The sequence below is a fragment of the Mugil cephalus genome, chromosome 7 (assembly GCF_022458985.1).
Source record: "Mugil cephalus isolate CIBA_MC_2020 chromosome 7, CIBA_Mcephalus_1.1, whole genome shotgun sequence".
Lineage (NCBI taxonomy): Eukaryota > Metazoa > Chordata > Actinopteri > Mugiliformes > Mugilidae > Mugil > Mugil cephalus.
In genome coordinates, this window is record NC_061776.1 from 20,269,995 (window position 1) to 20,289,682 (window position 19,688).

The 19,688-nt window shown below is 44.3% G+C and overlaps 1 protein-coding gene across 1 annotated transcript; it reads right to left on the bottom strand.

The window, feature by feature from the left end:
• Positions 1 to 989: 989 nt before the first annotated feature.
• On the bottom strand, positions 990 to 14,183 carry scinlb (scinderin like b). Its single transcript, XM_047589582.1, has 17 exons — positions 14,019 to 14,183; positions 12,133 to 12,316; positions 10,951 to 11,105; positions 8,408 to 8,569; positions 7,623 to 7,772; positions 7,163 to 7,252; positions 6,680 to 6,812; positions 6,494 to 6,582; positions 6,194 to 6,409; positions 5,974 to 6,107; positions 5,697 to 5,787; positions 4,162 to 4,332; positions 3,904 to 4,078; positions 3,416 to 3,531; positions 3,194 to 3,271; positions 3,035 to 3,095; positions 990 to 1,788 (listed from the first exon to the last, which is right to left on the bottom strand). The coding sequence occupies exons 2-17, from the start codon at positions 12,311 to 12,313 to the stop codon at positions 1,628 to 1,630; spliced, it is 2,163 nt and encodes a 720-aa protein (XP_047445538.1). The 5' UTR covers positions 12,314 to 12,316; positions 14,019 to 14,183; the 3' UTR covers positions 990 to 1,627.
• Between the last annotated feature and the right edge of the window lie 5,505 nt (positions 14,184 to 19,688).

Here is a 19,688-nt window from a genome sequence, read left to right on the forward strand (position 1 = left end):
GATTAGATGCTGCATGTATGTTTTATTCAGATGAACACTGATCAGGCATAACATTATGACCACGGACAGGAGAAGTAAAGAACATTGACCATCTTGCGACAATTCAGTGTTTTTCTGAGAAACTTTTGGACCTGGTATTTAATCTGGTGGATGTCTGCCACACATGTACCATCCACCTAGACCAGACCAGACACCCCCACCCCATAGCAATGACACTCCTTGATGGCAGCAGCCATCCCCAGCAGGATGCAGCCTGACACAGACACACACACACACAAATTGGTTTAGGAACAACTAAAAAAAAAAAAAAAAAAAAAACCTGGCCTCCAAATTCACTAGATCCCAAACTGATCATGTAGGCCCCTCCCCTGTTTTGGAGGCAAAGGGGAGACCAACACAATATTGGGACATAATGTTATGCCTGATCAGCGTATATATTAGAGATGTATGTTAATTGTCTTCATCTCCAGCCGTCTCAAGGTTTCTTCCTGTTAAGACGAGATTTTCCTTGCCACTGTCACCTCAGAGCTTTTCTAAGCTCACATACGTTGTAATGAAAAACAAGTAAATTATTAAAACACTCACATGAGCCTTCTTTTTAAATAGGATTACAATCATAGAGTGTATTGCAAATTTTATATGCTTACATTTAAGTTGCATATAACTTGGTACTGCAAGAATGAGACATTTCCAGGTTGCGATGCCGTTTCTTTTTTCCTCTGAGAGAACGGCGTCTGTACCTCCTGAAGGACGGCACAGCTGTGAACTGAGCTTTCATGTCTTCCTTCCACTTTGACAGATGCTGCAAGCTGCAACAAGATCCCAGTCTCGCTTCCCGAGAGGAAGAGGAGAGAAAAACGAGATGACATCTGGCTGACGAACTATTTCTGCAGGTTTGATTCAAATTCTAAACACGCTGGAGGTGCGGTACACGTTGGGTTTATTCTTTCACTCTTAGGACTTGAAAATGTTCACAAAAAAAACACAGGTTTTGAATACTGGAAGTATTTTATTTAAAAGCCATTCGTGTGAGAGTTTCAGGGTCATTTAATGACACAACATGACAACTGATATGTGGACATACCACCGTGCGCCGTTTAAAATTCACAAGCACAGAAAATGATAAAAAAAAAAGCAGCATGCAACTTCTAGTAAGTGTACAACCTTACAGTACCTATAACTAAACACAGCCATACAGGTGTGTGTGGGAAAGGATTAATCCATTCCAACAAGCTGCACAAGCGCATTATGAAAAACATACAGAAAGGAAAGTACAATGTTTTTTTCTGCCCTACAAAAAGCCGCTTCCTACTTATATTAGGACAACAGTGAATATCTGTTGATGAATTGAAGGCAACAAGCTATTGGATGCAGCAGATCAATAAACTACTTCTACCAATTAAAGATAATGCTACAGGAAGATGTTGCTTGACTACTGATGTGATGCATTCCTGTTTATGGAGTCCAGTGCTCTGCACTGGACCAAGGCAAAGAGGCAGCCATTTTACCTGATAATTGTGATAACATTGGTTTTGGCACTTGGGGATTCTGCTTAAAGACGAACGAAGACAACAAGAGGAAGTGCTAAATAGGAAAGGAGGCGGAGTGAGAGGAAGGTGACTTGTGTTCAAAAACGGGCGCGGATTCTGTCCAGTGGATCTGTTTCCCACATCTTGGCGTCCCAAGCCTGGAACCAGCCGGTGAATGTGGGCGGCTCGGCGCCTTGTTTGACGGTCGTGATGGGCAGTCCTTTGCGACCAGAGGGGTCTGTGTCCACATACTCTTTCGCTGCATAGGCCGAGGAGTAGACAGAGGACAGGGTTGGTTAAGAGACAGGAGGCAGAGAGTGTAAACATGTAAGAAACTAATCTAAAACTAAAGACAACACCACTTGGAAAATCCAAGCTCTAACGTCTGAGGGAAACATGTTTTTCTTTAAGCATTTTCAGCTACTGATTGCTCCACTGTGTACACCAGCTAGTTGCTAACAGTATGTGTGGTGGGGGTTATAAGACCTGGAATGTATTCTCCATAATTATCCTTTCATTAGTTAATCATTTCATTTCATTAGTGTGTTTTTGCATGAAGCAATAAATCATAGTGTTTGCGTTATCTTAGAATGAGACCTTCATATCTTTAACTGTGGCCCTCGTCCAAAGAACACACCAAAGTAGTAGTAGTAGTTGCGACAAAGTATATTGCAGTAGGTCAGATTGTCACATTTTCTGAAACTGAGGGGAATTCAGTTGGTTGAAATCTGCAGATGCAGCTTCAGAAGAACCTTTCCAGCTGAAAACAGTTGTTTTCTGAAGCTAACGCGGGACTGATATGTTAACGTTCGCGTGGTTTTATCACTGTATATGATTCTGTTGCCACCATAAAAACTATTAATCGGCGCCGATTTAAGAAGTAGTTGCTGACTTGGTCACACTTGGTTAAACATCAGTAACCACATATTTTCCGGCCTCTGCTGAAAACCGTGAATTTTATTTGTTAAACAATGTTGACGAAAGTCATCATGAAGTCTGTGGCGTGTCATGCATTCAGTGATGGCACGGTATATATGCGGTAGTGCCACATAAAACCCGGCCAAAGCCTGCCCGGAGAGCCCGACTCGGGACGAGATTCCTACCACATAACGGCATCCTGAAACATGATCATTCATGCCCCCGTGTGAAAAAGATGATTTAAGTAAACTCACAGTGTCAGTTTTCTCGGAAAGAAACTGAAAATACTTGAAAAATACACTTACTTGTCAATGATTATGTTACATCTTACATTACACCTAAACAGCATAAATTTAGTGCACGGCAACGGTGACAAAGGAGCCTGAGAGAAGTTACAATGAGTTCTGACTCAGATCTTAAAGAAATATTTGTTTACTGAGTGGTTTGATTTGGACCTTACATACTTAAAACCACAAAGTACAGAGAGGCAGTACAGAGGGTACTTTTCCAAAACCAGCAGCTATGAAACCAGAATGATATCTGACAGCCCGTATCTAATGAGAGTTTAGAGTAGTATTGCGACAAACCTATTTTGGGAGCTCCATTCTTTTCTTCTGCATTAGCTTCGTTCCCAATCCAAATGAAGACCTAGGGAGAGGACACACACATCCACAGTCACTCTAACACTAGTCCACAGCAGTTCACAAGAACGCCATTCACATAAAAGCTCAAAAGTCTCATGTTACCTGGTCCCAGGTGTCCAGGATCATGACGTCATCAGTGGCCAGATCTGACTGAGTGAAGTCTCCGGGTACTTCCTCCACCTGAGAGACGGCACCAAAGAAAACTGCGTGTAAGTTTAGGTACGTGGAATCATGACTGTACAGCTGATATCACTTTTCATTCAAGGCCCGATAGGAGAAAAAAAATAGTCCTGCTTCGATCGCTTCACTAATGCAGTGACTTACAATGAGTCTTCCAGTTTTGTTGGAGCAGCCGAACAGACGCGGGGGTTTCAGCATGTTACGCAGACTCTTGGAGGTCTGGTAATCCTTCTTGCCGCCCAGAGCGGACCAGAAATCAGCTGGGAGAGAAGAAAACAGCCGTCAGCTACAAATAGTTTGCTCCATCTAATCAGTGCTTTGTTTGTTCTACCAGGAAGTGAATCACAACAACATCTTTGGGCCAGCGAGTAACGAGATGCATCATCTTTTCAAGTCTAATTAAAACCAGACCTGAAATGATTTGTCCTGTCTTCTAACATCTTTGTAGGATGAAAAAAAAGAGCTGCTTAAATTAGACCACATTTTCCTTCGCTGGATATCAAAGATAAGGTTATGTAATCTCAACTTTGCCAGATAAATACAGTGAAACAGTCTACTAGTTTCTTTTCACGGTAGGTGAGAATTGAGCAAAAGCATTGGTAAACATTACTATCAGCCGGCCTTTCTCTCACCTGGCTCCTTGCCCTCTGACACTTGGCTGGGGCTGCCACCCAGAAAGCCCACCACGTGCTTAGCCGCATCCATCTCCTCGTCACTGGCACCCACGCCCCGCCACACAAACAGGGCATTCGGGGTTTTTAGCACAAACACATCATTGGTGTTGAGGTTGGAGGCAGAGGGCCCGACCTGAGGATGCAGCAGGCAGGTGAGAGGAGGAAATGCATCCTGTACACACACATATTAGCTTAGCGTCCCGCAAACCGGCTCACCTCCACAGCCCGGGTGGCGCGGGACGAGCTCTGTCGGATGTGGAAGAGGCGGGTGCTGCCGGCCTGGGACTGACCGCCTTTACGTGACGTCCCTCCGCTGTGGATGATCATGGGTTTGCCCTGGAAGAGACTCATCAAGTGGGGAGGCTCCTGACCCTGAGTCACTCTCACCTGTGGAGGGGCGGAGCTAAGTTAAGAATAAAATTCACCAGAAAGCATTTCTCCGATTACTGTAGTATAGACTGCACGGTAATCAGAAATGGTGAACAAATCAGAATACAAATCATCGTGTGAAGCATGAATGATTAAACTAAGATAATAGTTGGTACCAGCACACTGAGCGTTAATGAACCTCTATGAAGGTTTAAAGGAGCAAATCAACATGTTCTACTACAATTTGTCAACAAATGACAAAATGAAATGACGTAAATGGAGCATTTGTGTGAGATCCCTCAATAAAATTCTCCAGAAAGATTACAAGATTCACTACACATGATTTCTATTTAATAAAAACAATTCATTTAATCATTTGAAAAGTCTGTTATGTGTGAGGAATTGGATTTTATGAGGATGTGAGAAACTTTTACTAGATTTTAAAATGATTTTTTCATTAAAAAAAATAAATAAATTGTCTTGGACAATGTACTATGGACTATGTTAGGCCTCTTGGTTATAAAATAGAGGTGAACTAATATCAGAGTACAGATAGATTATCTTGTAACTACAGTGAAACTCTGACATTAATTAATGCTCACTTGATGTTCTTGCAGAGTCAATACTCTGCAAACCAATTCTGAATTAAACAGCAACGATGAATGCCTGGACATGAAGGAAATGTGTGAAACCACACAAGGTCCATTTAGGAAAATTGTATATAAAGCAAAACTCTGATGTCCTCGTCATTGCCTCTAAATTACTGCTGACCGAATGTCACCATGCAAATTCTGCAATGGTACCCATGCAAATCTTCTAGTTCTTGTACATTGCATATGGAGATATTTTGGGGTCACAATAAAAATTAAGGAAACACTGCTCTCTGCTGGTTGTACTGGGTAGTTCATTTCTATAGCAGTGAGCTCTGTAAAGAAAGGCCGATCCCTTTGCCAAATGTATTTAATCTTTGGTAGCAGTTACAATTAAGATACTTTAATTAACAACAGAACCAAGAGACAGTGTTTGGGAAAACTAAACATCGTCAGCGTCAGATTAATCTGTCCCCGTGGGCTTTAAATCTCGTCAGATGCACCAGAAAACAACCTTGCACCAGAAATTCATAAGAAGCTAAAAATTGTTATTTTAGAAGTTTCAGGGTGGTGATTTTGACACCTGGGCTTCCTCAGCTTCCTCTCCACCTCCTCTCACGCATCAACCGAGGCCACAGTACTTGTTATTTATCGTAGTGAGAAATGAAGAAATAAAAAAAATCCAACTGCTTAATTCTTGGTATTCCTTTGATTAGCCCATGATAAACTGGCTAGACCATACAGTCTGGATATAAAAGCGATGTGAAGATGGCCTGCGTGTCATGTTCTAACCTGAACTGGGGCTCCTCCCATTGAGTCATCCAGCTTCACGGTGAGGAACGCTGAAGCTGCCAGTTCGTCTTGTGTGCACTTCAGTCCCTGCCTGACAAAGTAACACACAAAAAAAAACACGCAGTGTGAGTTATTTTCCTACAATTAGCTCATTAAGTGGTGTTAAAGTGGGTGTGGTGGGATGGGGTGTTCACGTAATCGGCTGCAGCTTGCACTTCGTACCGCGCCAGACAAATTATGGCAACGTGCATGTACGTGTGGCTCTCTTTCTACCCACCAGGTGTAAATGAGGTGTTGCTCCCGGCTGCCCTGCCTGTAGCTGTAGAGGATGATGTAACAGTCTCCGCCGTAGAAGTGACCGTAGGAGGAGGGATCCACAGCCACCCTGTCGCCTTTCTCAACACGCCAGACCTGAACGCCACACCACAATCTTTTTAACCAACCCGCCACTGCGTCCGTCTGTGTCTATCCCTGTTTTCACTTTTCGACACACATACCTGGACCTTGCCCTTGCCGTCGTCCACCATTCCGTGCTGAGCTGCCATGGTTTTGTTTGAGTGCAGAGAGGAGGCGTCAAAGGGCACCTGCTCCACTTTGGCTATGCGGCCGACGGCGTAGGCCTTGCTGGGGCCGGTGGTCTGGTCCTTGTCCTTCCAGTCACTGAAGAACTGCTTAAACAGAGTGGTCTCACCTCCGGCGGGAAGAACTTGGATCTGCAAAGTCAAACACAGATTTGAAGTCTTCTTGTGTTCCTTTCACTCTCAGCGCCAGCCCTGTGAAATACATGACAGCCTTACCTGTGTCTTGTTGGGATATCCCTTGTCTTTGATGAACTTCTGACCCGCGGACATGGCCGCTTTACGCTCTGCTGTGTTGGCCTTGGGGCCTGTTTGGAGATAACATGAGACAAGTTTGTTTCAGCAAGGGACGCTAAAAACTTCAAACTTTCCGCTGCACAGCTGAGACCACGACGCCGCCGATACCTTTCCATACAAAGATGTTCCCGTCCACCCCGTTATCCAGGATGTAGCACTCCTCAGGAGACAACGCGGCCTGTTTGAAGGGACTGGACGGAGCCACAGATGTCACCTTCATTGAACCAGACGCGTCAGAGATCTGAAAGCAAAGGGGCGCCATCAAGCATCGGTTCATTTTTGAAACTGCTCCGTTGAATGCATATTTCTAAGGTTTTAAATTATAAATTTACTGAGTAATTACCATACTATACTGCATGATGTGCATATGAGGATTTGGATTTAGAAACTCACATTCAGTGACTCACTAAATGGATCATTCAAATATGCAAGCAGTTGTCCCCAGTGTTTTGGTTCTTAGATTCAAATCTATACCTCAAGATTTTTTTCATAATGACCAGGCTATAATTCAAGTGCTGCCTGTTGTAGCCTGATTGAAATGAATAAAACAGAGAAGTTTCTTTTTAGCAGACTGTCACTTGTGTTTCTCACCATGTAGAGGGCACCCTTCTTCCTGTTGGAAGTGTCCACCCTGTCATCGTCAGGGGTGCTGGGAGCAATGGCGGATTTGGACCCCAGAGCCTAGACAAGAAGCAGATGAATTAAGTACGATATGTATGTGATGCTTCTTATATATAGACAAAGACGCGATTTGCTTTGCAGGTTCCGACCTGAAGCTTGTTTCCTCCTTTCATAAATTAAAAATACGCTCTGTAAATCTCTCCCTCTCCCTCTCTCTCTCATTAGGCCTCTGCAGTGTTTACCCTCCACCCTCGTTGTAAAGGAAGTGTTTACAATGCAGCCTTGGCACCAAGTTGGCACACGAGCAGCACATCACACAGGACTGCATTGTGTCCCCTGGTTCCCACGCTGACTAACTCAGTGGCATTAAAAAGGCGTTTAAAGTTTGCTCAAAAGGGAACTGAAACGAGGAATTGTGTGCGTGTCTGACCTGTATGACATCAGCCGGCTCGTCCCCCTCCTCCACCATGTGCACCTTGGCTCTGCCGTTGCGCTCATTATCTCTGATGCCGATGCTGACCTCAGAGGCCTTCAGCCGCTCGAAGCGGTTGCACTCGCTGCCACACCACTGATAGATGTCCTGCAGGAGAGAAATATATTCAAAAACCTGTAGGTCTAAACTACTGAACCACAGTGTAGAGTACATGACATTATTACACAAAACACCACAAATATCAGTAAAATGCATAGGTAGGCCGCCAGCGAAGTAGCTCAGTTGCTGTTCTGTGTGAATGTTTGATGAAACCTACATCACTCTGAATTCATTCATAATGTTCGACTGTTGTGCTTCATTAAGGTCTTAAGATGTGTTGCACTACAAATGTTAAACACCACGACAGAGTATATGAATAATCACGACCTTAGCTGCAACATTACAAAGTGCATTTTCAGCACACACGGCGGCTATTTTCTGCACCGACTCATTTTACTTTTGATACTGAAAGTAGATCAGAGGTTTAGCTCTGTGGTCTCAAAGAGAGAAGGCGCTGGGCTCTAAAGGATGAAGCGTTTCTGTGCTAACACGTTTGCTCTTTCCTCTAGGCCTTTTGGCTCGCCCCTCACATCCCGAAGAATGGCACGGTTGTTAGGTTGATCGGTGATTCTGACTTGTCTGGCGGTGTGAATGCGGGTGTGGACGGATGCTTGTCTCTCTGTGAAAGATACATAGATGTGTTCACAGCGAACACCTACAACTAAAAAAAAAAAACATCTTACCTTTCCCAGGTCGATGATGAAGCAGTCCCCCTTGTTGAAGCTGCTCCAGGACATGGTCACCTCGGTCGCTCTGATGGCCCTGCGACCCTTGACATGAAGCAGACGCTTCACGTCCATGTTATTGGTCACAACGTGCTGGAAACCCGAGGCCACGCCCCCTTTCTGTAACATAATATAATAACCTGGATGAAGTCAAATACAGGGGAAAACTTTCCTAAAATCTCATCAAACGGAAATACAGTATGTTCACGAACGCACTAATGCGAGAGGCTGGAGACAAGGAGTGTGGAGCCATGAGACACGAAGCCAGTGAACGGGGAGGAGGAAAGGATTCTAACACAGCACTGAGAAACCTCGAGGAACAAAGGGCTTTGGATTGTGCGGTAAGATACTGAGATTAACGTATGCCACAAATCACAGCTAACACAGACAAAGAAACCTGAAGGAACTAGCATGATGCCTGTTTCTGGACAAAAGGAGGATCATGCCTGTTCTGCTGTACCTGGGGGTTAGGAGCGCCTCGTAACGAGCCCTCCTTAGTGAAGCCAATAAACAAAACAAGCATTTACAAGGCATGCAAAAGAGTAATGGAAATACTCTCAAGTGGAGAAGCATTTGGATGGAGGATGTTTGAAAGGCTCTTCGAGGCTGAGACCAGCCCCTGTCTGGTTATGACAACGATAACAAAGTGCAGACCTCCTTATAATGAAACATGACCTGCAAGAGCTAGGTACCTCATCCGCTGCAGCCACAGACAGAGCACTGAGCCTTGTTAGCATCCGGAGGCCGTGGGCTATTTAGACCACAAAATGGAAACCACATTCATGCTGTTAGCCTTTGTGCCGAGTAGCAATAAAAAAAAAAATTTCCATGGCAACAATGTAGGGCTCTGTTTATTCTAAGGATTGTTTCCTAACAGTGGATTTACCAACACTATGAAGGGATGATTGGGTTTTGTTCTGTCTGTCACTGCATTTTATGAAGAACACCGAGGTAGTGTGAGGACTGACATGTGCAGAGAAGTTTCCACCATCCAGCAAAGCTAGTAAACAAGTATTTGGTCTAATTACGTTCAGCTGAACCCAGGATGGGGGTTGGTTTTTTTTTTTTGTTTTTTTGTGGCGGCAATAAGAAACAGATGGCTGGTTAAAGTGACTCTGCCTGCGTTTTTCAAATGCCCTCCTTTGAACCGGCTGGTTGCCTCGGCTAAAGTCAATCAATCCTTCAGACACACCCTGAGATGTAAATAGCAAAAGGAGTATGTGGTGTTTCCGCTGAACTTCAGACTCGGCCTAATTGCACGGCAAAGTTCACGAGATGGAGATAATCATTAAACAGTTCTGACACAGATTGGGGCTCAGTGTGTGCATTTGTCATTATATCTCTGTTATATCTCACTGTTTATGAGTTATGCACTCTATAAAACTACAGAGTGAAAGCATGTTAGAAGCAGCAGACAACACTACACGTTCGTCATGAAATTATTAATCTAGACCAGTGGTTCCCAGACTTTTCACCAAAGGATCTTGCAGCCAGACCAGGTTACAGGAGCAGCTCCAACTTGCTGGTATATAATAGTGGTGTTACATTTGTGAACAACCCGGTTCCTTTTAACAAAGGGAAGCAAGTTTTCCTTGGTGAGAGCTATTGTTTGTATTGTGGTGCACAAATTCTGCAGCCGTGTTTGCCACTGGGTGAAAACGTTCTTGTGGTGGAGGGTTGTGCAGTTATGCAACAAAAACTTATGCAGTTTAGAGTGGGCGCTATTTTCTGTACATACTAGTGTTCCCTAAACGCCTCACATGCATGCTTTCAGTAAACGTCGAAACCCGCTAGACAGGCCGCACGAGGCGAACCCAAAAGACCAGCAGCTTTTGATGCACTGCCACAACAAACTCATAAAGCATAGTGCTTTAGATAGACAGTTTTCAAGCAAAAGAAAAAAATATATGTAAATATATTTTTTATTTTTTTTCTAACATATCTCCATCTGTCTTTTGATTGGGCTCCCTTCAAAGGTGCACACATGGAACGATTTAGCACGAAATGCTAAATGTTTCCCCGCAACGTCCTCATGTTTATGTGTTTGCTGTAAAAAACTGCAAGCTTTGGAGACCACCTAACTCCTGAAAAGCCTAACCTGCTCTCACTTATCAGCTCCAAAGGTTTGGGCAGACACCAGGCACACACACTCTGGTAGCGGTGCAGGTGAAGGAAGGTGAAGGAGGACGAACGAGGGAGTGGAGATTCTGAGAAGTATTCACACAGTAATCACACGCACCGGGTGCAGGATGAGTCATGAACATTGTCAAACCGTTTTCTAGGAAATGACAAACATTAAAATGCCATTAGGAGAATTAAGCTGACATTGATTTCACGGTGACTTTACCTAAATAAAAACAAAAGTTTTCACCCAGTTTTTTACCCATAAAGCTTTTCTCTTGAGTCTTTCGGAGGTCTGGAGACCCAGACTGGGAACCACTGAGCTACAGTTTTCATTCAGAAAGTGATGCCACCTATTACAGTCTGCTGGTGAAGCTCACCTGGTACTTGATGCCTGACTTGAAGTACCCCAGAAACGTGGTGGACTCATTGTTCTGCACCTCCCTGAACTGCAGTGGCCCGCCCCCCAGGAAGTCATCCAGCTGTGTGGCAAAGATGGCCGCCGCTCCGCTCTCATCTTGCGAACACTCAGCGCCTGCAGAGAAAACACACGTTCGTTCTCCAAAAGCACTTCAAAATCCTTTAACTGCTGTTGATACTCCAGGACGGTAGTTTCTCACAGAGCAAACTGAAGCACTTCAGTCTCTGCGGCGACCTTCTTGGAGTCAGTATTGGAGCCTTTAAATCACTTTTACCACATCTGCAGCAGAGACTCTGTGTCCTGTGGTCACTGAGAGATGGCACACAGCATGGATAAAACTATTCCTTCATCTTACATGACTAAGAACACAGTGCGTGTCTCTTGTGGCCTGCTGGGATATTCCAGCTGTGAGTCATGCTCTGTTTTTGTTATGCAACTGAAAATTTAGTGAAGGTCGAGGAGAGACTTTTCCTCCAATTCAGGATGCAAACTAGTAAATGTTTTTCCATGAAGGTCCGAAGTGAGGCTGCGGTACAATGAGTGGAGACGGCACAGACAGAGAACTGTGTAACGGAGAGGAATGTCACAAGCTCGCATGACATTTGAGTGCTGAAATTTTCAGCGACTCACACGGGGAAGTTTCAACACATAGATGGACGCAAGGTTTGATCTCGAAACCACAGCCACACAAAACCAAAACAAGGAAATATGTCGCGTATATAGAATACACACGCAATATGAGAATCAGCTTTAGAGGAAGGACCTACTAGCTACGGCTGACTTCAAATGGGAACAGTGGAGCTCAAGCCCAAAAGCAGAAACAAAAAAAATATTTTAGATAATAACATATATTATCCATAATTAAGATAATAACTTATTCTGTGAAATCTCGATTTAGGGAACATGCAGCACTTCTGCTACTTAGGTTGATGACAATTTCTCAGAAATGTAATTCGTGATAGTTGGTTTGACAGCAGTACTAGTAGTAGTGTGATATTTAGAGATACTGACATTTCGGCTACCAGCAGTTTTCACATGTGAGGTTCCCTTTTTCACACTAGAAGTTAAAACAGAATGTGGGGCAAAAATAAAAATCATATGCTGCCACAAACTATTACTGGTGTGTGCGTGCACGGCTCACCTAGCCACATGTGAATGTTGTAGGACGGCGCTGCGGTGGTGAAAAGCAGCAGGTAGGCGTCCCCGGTAAAGAAGCTGCCGTGCAGGGCCTTGTTCACCGGCTTGAGATCCATGTTCTCGATGCGCCACACCTGCAGCCCCGGCGCCTTCCCTGCAGCTTCAAACTCCTTGTGGGAAACCATGACCTGAGACACGCGTGGTGTGGAGAGAAGGAGGAGAATAAATACGGAGGTGCAGGAGGCCGGGGAACGGTTTCCGTGTTTCTGCTTTTCAAAACCACAGACGACCACAGAGAACACGATGTGTCAAAGGTATTTTTTGGCGTCAGCGACCTGATGTATGTAAAGAGCAGGTGAGAGACACCAACCCACAGCTGGTATGTTCCACTGAGAGGGGCCTGGGCCTGATAAAATCAAGTATATTTGACATAACTGTAATTGGCATGATGCAGGGACTTTGTCCTGTTGTCACCTGATATATAATCAGCGAATCATTCCTCTGCCAAAATAAACAAGATAATCAGCATACATCCAGGTACTAATGCAACACGATATGCGCAAACCACTTTTTGAACTCCTGTCATATACTTTTACTGCTGATACGGAGTGAAATGATGTCACTTTATTACTATGGCATGTTGCTTTAAAATCGGAATCAGAAAGGACTTTATTGCCAAGTGTATTTGTACATAGCCCCGGCGTTTGTTGCATAAAAAAAGGCAGTGTAGTAAATCTACTATATGAACACACTACAGCGTCAAGTTTTACAGGAAATTGGAGTCAAATCAAACATTAGACAGCAGCGAGTCTTTAGAGCCGCACCAGCTGGAGATTACACAGCAAGCATGGCCTGATTACGCAGGGGCCAGATTACAAGTCTGGGTGGCAGTGGGATTATTCCTGCAGCGAGGCTGGCGTCGCCTGCGATGACACAACACTGGCCCTGTCCACTACCGTAAAGCACAGATCTTAAACTCCATTTACTTTGCCCTGTCGTGCTGTTAAAGTACAGCCCAAAGCTGTTTATCATGAATGCTGATGTTACAAAAAAAAAAAAAAAAAAAAAAAACAAGCCTCTAGTCACAACACACAGATCTAATCCAGACAATCGCACGTCGCCACCTGAGGGAATATTATTATTGTTTGTGCGAGGTTTGCTCAGCTGTGTGTTAAACGGGAGGCCTGCAGCAACACCCAGTAGACTTCCTGTAACGTCCTGATCAATAACGCTGCATCACGGACGACTCTCTAAATCACATAGCAGTTAATGGCACTGATGAGAATCCGTGCTGAGCATAAAAGCTGCAGGCCTGTGGGGATAAAATGATGGGAAGAGCATCTCTAACTTTGCAATCAGAGGCACTCTGAGCTTTAGTGCATTAAGCGCGTGAAGTTTTATGACGCATGCATTTATAAATAATTTAAATAGCGAGTATAGTAGAATTCGGGATTCCCTTCCAGTACTTTGATACATTTTTTTTCCACCCCATTTTTCTTTATTACATAACATTCAAACTACTCTACTTCCTGTAAGTGTATTTCCTATGCGCTCCACTTCATTCGCAAGAGAATAACGGACAATAACAAATTATGTCCCCATAACGAGGGATGCAAGAGTCAGTGTTTCCATCCTACACTCAAACGTTTTGCTTCCTCTGTTTTCCGCCGGCTGCGACTCGAGAAAAAGCCGGAGCCCTTTCCCACATCTGGATTTTCACTTTCAAACTTCGCCTCACAAACATGACAAGAGGAAAACAAACCCGAGCGCGATCTGTGCACAAATGATCTGAAGAAACACTTTTTTTTTTTAAAGAAAGGCATACACACATTATCTAAAAGTGCAGACTGTCCCAACGTGTACGTGCATGTTGATGGAAAAAAAACTCACTGTTTGCAAGCTGAATCACGCAGGAGGACAGGAGGAGGAGCAGAACCGCTGGTGGAGGTTGTAGAAGAGGGAGTGAAGCGGCTCAGGAACGTCTTTGGGCTTTAACGCGTCGCGGAGGAGGGTGGAGTGTTTAGTCGGGCGGAGGAGAAGAGCGAGCGGCGATTGGTCGACGGGAGCTGCGAGGATGAAGATGGCAGTGATGGTCGTGATTAATCGGGAATCAGGTCTAAAGAGTTTTCATAGCCTGCTGTTTTGCTGCACAGCGCAGATTGCGCAGCGTCCAAGACGGCGGGTACAAAGTTCACAAGTTGTGGGTTTGTCTTTGGTATTTAATAACCACGTGGCTGTAATATTCCCATCAGGCACAGCATTATGACCACTGATAGGTGAAGATGGTTATCTCTTCATCATGGCAGCTGTTAGCGGTTGGGCTATAACAGGCAGAAAGAGAAAGTTTCTTTTCCTCATAGTTGATAGTGTTAGTAGCAGGCGAAGTAGGCAAGCGTAAGGATTTCACTGAGTTCGACAAGTGCCAAATTGTGATGGCCGGGCGACTAGGTCAGAGCATTGGTAAAACTGCAGCCGTTGTGGTCTGCAGTGGTCTGTATTTATCAAAAGTGGTTCAGGAAAGGAGCAATGGGGAACCAGAGGCAGGGTTGTGGGTGGCCAAGGTTCACATGGCCTGTCTGGTCCGATTAAACAGATGAGCTACGGTGGGGCAAATTGCTGAAGAAGTCAATGTTGGCTCTGATAGGAAGGCGTCTGAATGTCTTCTTCTACATATTCGTCGCTTACCTGGGCAACACAGATTCCACAGATCTCAGTCCGATCAACCATCTGTGGGACGTGCAGGAGAAACCAGCCAGATCTGGATTCAACACATCAGTGAAAGCTGCTCTTCCTTTAGCAGCCTGTCAGCCCAGAACCTGCAGAGCAGCTCGTCGTGTACTCTCAAACTCCTTTTCAAACCTCAAGGCATGCTTTGACGGGGCACACCCAGACTGTATGTGCTGTACTCTCCTTGCAGACAGTGTGTACATTGAAGCACTCACGTATTCTTCACCTTGGCAGTGATCACCGTAAATATTATATGCACGAGAAGGACAGTGTGCACACATCCTGTAGACACAAAACCATGTACAGAGTCATCAATCATGACTCAGTTTAATGCTGAAACTGTCTTTGAAGGCTGCCTTTAGGTTTCTTCAGAAATTACTTTGCTATTCCTGACAATTCACGGGGTCTTCTTGAGAATTCAATCGAGGATATAATTAACTCTCCAGTGCCATATCTGGGTGTCTGCATGGTTGTTACTTTCAGCTGCCCACTTCCACTTTAATCTGATATCTGCAGTAAACAACCAGAAGTTGCAATAGAGAGCAGGTCAGGACAAAAACAACTTGTCAACATGTCGCCACTGATCCTGATTAAAGTTTTCTTCTTTTCAGAGTTGGTGAGGAAGTGGCCTATGATGATAATCTGACTTCAGGGGACATTTCAGCGTGAGACTTTTGTAAAACATCAACAGCAAGATTCTCCGCAAAGTTATTACTGGCTCATGGTTTTGTGTTTTCCTAAAGCAGGCAGGTCAAGCTGCAGCAGCTTGAGAGCGCGGTCGTCAAGCGACCACATACAAGAAAAAAAACGTGTGATAATTGTTCATCCTCAATGTCCTGGTGCTTCTGCTTATGTGCATGCAACAGCTGTCTCAATATTCAAATCAGATTTCTTTGTACTTCATCAGTAAAAAGAGGAACCATCTGGGTGACTGACTTTGTGGCTTTTACAGCAACAGATTCCTGGATCGATTATCTTTAAAGAAATCTGTCTATTGTCTATAATTGACACATGGGCTAATAATTCGTTCTTCTTCACCTCTCTGGACTCATGTGTTCATCTGTGGGCAGCGGGACCTCGATGGGGCCAGACTGGGGATCTGAGCTTTTTCATCCAACAGGATGTGTCATGTAGGCCGAGGCCCATTGTGCCACACGTGCATTGTGACAGCTGGCTGATGCACATCCTCACTGACAATGCAACCAACGCCAAATGGATTAGACTCCTACCATCAGAGGCTTACACGCCAACGAAGTCGACCACTCAACGGAGCAGAAATGTGTAAATGTGTTAAGTCAGAGTCAGAACGAATTTATTTCATTTGATAAGTTTACTATATACAGTATCAGCACTAGAATAGCAAATAGAAACAGAAGAGAAAACCACCTATTTGAGAGATGAGAAGATAATCCCCACTCCTTCATATGTTGATTCCCTATATGAAAAGAGTTGTGTGCACACTTTAAAAAAAAGTACATCACATGCAGCAAAATTAGAGATAATAATGTGCTTTTCTCCATTTTCAGCACCTGCAGTCTAGATCGTAGGTCTTCAACAGGGGGTCCACGACCCCTGGGGGGTCGCAAAATCTTTGGTTGATCAGACATTTTTTATATGTATATTTGCAATATTAGCAGACGAGAAGCTACCAATGCAGCTTGCTCCCATTAACACCCATTCATCCAAGGTTAGGTAAGTTGTGTGCTTCTCATCAGGGTCAGACATCTCACTAATTTGGGAGCATGTGTGCTATCAGATGGTTTGGTGATTCACTGTCCCTACTACATTTAGTTACGTTTAAAGTTAAAACTTGAACCCGTCAGTTAGGTATGTTTTTGTCAGGTGTGTTAATGCTTCGGCAGTTGCAAGACCACCCTACTGTTGCACACTTTTGAACCCGTGTATTGTTTGAATAGCTTAATATTGAATGCAGAATGAAAATAATAATGTGCATTTACAAATAGCAGTAGGCTGTACACATGCAGTACATGTATATAGAACAATTATAACAGGCAGGGGGTTCCTACATATTCTCTTTTGGGTCCTTGGCCTGAAAAACATAGAAGAGCCCTGGTCTAGATTACCCACAATGCAACTCACGCTCGCTAACACACTAACTCCACCACTGATCCCTTTTTGTCAGCCAAGACGTGACTCCAGAGCTACTCTTCAGGAAACCTGAAGGTGAGTGTTCCTCCTTCATATTCAGTCAGTGACTGCCTCCAGCTTCACAGGTATTAGATGAGGCTGGTCCTGGATCAGTTGGGGATTGAAGTGTGTTAATGTGTGTGTGTGGCAAAGTGTTGTTGTGAAATACCACAGTTCCTCAGATGGCCACTAGATGCTGGCTCTAAAAGCCACAGACCTCCTTATTGAAATATCAAACTTTACAGCAGAAATAAACATGTTTACAGGCTGGTAAAAAGTTTAGTTGCGTTTATCCATTAGCGACTGTTTTACAGGCTGTGAATTTATATTTAGCTCGCCTGATTAAATTATAGCACATACTCATAATTAAGGCGTGGCTTTGAAGCCGGGAGGTTGATGGAGTCAGAGAAATGGGAGGCTGGAGCACTTAAATAATCCAACACGTGACGTGACTCAGGTTTGATCTATATTTATATATACAGTTTGCATGTGTTATGCTAGAAGAGAGACAGCCTTTGAATCCGGGGCCTGGTGCCTGTAATTGTAGCGTAGCATAAAGATTGGAAGCATGAGGAAAGCAGTAAGCCAGTGCACCCAGCCAGTGAACAGTCCTCCAAAATCCCTGTGTAAACGCGCTGTTTTTACACTTCTTGTTCTACATGTTAAACAAACGAGGCGTGACCTACTGGTGTTTGCCTCTTAGTTTTCCTTCTGTTTGTTCCAGACACTGTCCACAGTAAAGCCATTAAAACTTTTAAATTCATCAGCAAAGGCTCATGTGACACTAAGCAGGAACTATGAGTCACTGAGAACTGACCACAGACACGACTAGCTGGCTGCTACAGAGGCAGAGGCAGACGTAAAAAAAAACTAAAAAAAATGTAACAAGGAAGCCCACTCCTATGTCACTGTACAAGGGTTCAGCCAGAAACAGTGGGCTGCACCTTGGTGATTTGTGAAGGAGATGACCTTTCTGCCACGAATGGCTAAACCTCTCTCTGAATGACGCTGGGTTGACTCTTGCGCTCAGTAAAGTCCGTCACACACTGGAGGGTGTGTGGGCAGTCCGATAAGGGCTGCACAACCCCCTGGTGACTACTATAGAAACACATTTGTCACTCTGAAGTGCTCTGTAGGAAGTCGTCACAGGCGAGGATGCAGATAGCCTCTATTGTCCACCACACTGAGCTCAGGATAAATACAGACCGGGAGGGGACTTAAAAGAACGCGTTCACTTCTTTGTTTTTATTTTTGGTGAAGGTGACAGAGGACGAGTTCAGCTTAAATTATAACTTTATCGTCGTGTGATTCCTCTCCGTAGTACTTTAAATACTCTCTCTCCCTTCACAGAGTCAACATCCTGATGGTGCAATAGGCAAACAAGGATCTCGTAGCTTTAATCAAAGCATTATTACTTTATTGTGCGCTGCATTGTATGGTGTGTTTCTATAAGGCAGTGGATTGGCCTGCGGTTATGTCGCGTGCCAGACATCTCATCTGCACCATTGTGGTTAACTCGTATGTGCCTAGGCCTAGATGGTAGCTTTGCAAGTCTATGTGCACTCACACTTAGATGTCGGTAGTTTTTTCTGTTGACTGGCAGAGTTGGGTGTCTTCACTAGTTAAAAACAGACCACCACTGGTTGCCTGGCAACCTCTCTCAACCCAAGAAGAGTGTCCTACTTGATTTTATCTTTAGTGCTTGTAAAGTTATCTGTGCTCCGTTTTGAATGGTGGACCCCTATCTTCTGATAATTCACTGACAGCTAAACATAGCCATTAATCACCTGAAATCTTAACAGCTGCCTCCACAAACAAAGTGAGGAAGCTAATTTTATCTTCGTGTAGACGCATCATCTATTATGTACATGCAGATATGACGTGGACGTATTTCTTGGACGCGCCAGAGTTACCAACGTTTGAAGCTTGAAGGGAAGGAGAGCAGCTGCTTGGCACGCAGCAGACAACTGGCTGAACCACATCCTCTCAAAGGACTTTTTTTTTCGCAGAGCTTCTGTAAGTTAAAAGGAGAACAGAAATAAAAAAGAGAGATTCTACTACAACTTTATGTCACAGCTAAAAAAGAAGACCTGAGCCTGGGACGGTCCGCCTGCTTTCACTGAAGCCCTGACAGACCGCCCTGTGACAAGAGAACGGGCAGGTGTTTTACCAACAAGAGATGATTGCAGTCTTTGTCTTCTGAGGAACCACACGGCAAACAAATCTCCCCCTATCGCACACAAAACACACAGAAAACCTATGGTAACTACCGAGGCCATCGGGGAGGAAATGTAAACACGGACAGGCCTCCATGGACGTAGGCAGGAAATCACTCGCAGCGATGATGGTCCTCCTGCCAAACCAAACACTGTTTACGACTTGATTCAACAGCACCTCAGAGCTGCACTGGGGGTTGGTGCATTTTACTACCTGGTCTGAATCATCTTCTATTAAAGGAATAAAAATAAAGATATTAGATACACCGATCAGCCACAACATTAAAATCACACACAGGAGAAGTAAATAACATTTTGGACCTGCCATTTGTGTGGATATTACTTGGACATGTAGCACCCACCTACCCACCAATCAGACCAGGCCCCCCCACCCCATAGCAATGACACTCCTTGATGGCAGCAAGGATGCAGCCTGACACAGACACTCACACGAAAATGGTTTAGGAAC

What these genes read in the sequence shown, in the direction of transcription:
- scinlb (XM_047589582.1), bottom strand. Translation starts at nt 12,313, where the DNA reads ATGGTTTCCCACAAGGAGTTTGAAGCTGCAGGGAAGGCGCCGGGGCTG. An exon ending in AGAAGGGTGCCCTCTACATG is followed by an intron (nt 6,813 to 7,162) that starts GTGAGAAACACA and finishes CTTTGCTTTCAG; the next exon opens with ATCTCTGACGCGTCTGGTTC. An exon ending in GTCAGAGGGCAAGGAGCCAG is followed by an intron (nt 3,532 to 3,903) that starts GTGAGAGAAAGG and finishes CTTCTCTCCCAG; the next exon opens with CTGATTTCTGGTCCGCTCTG.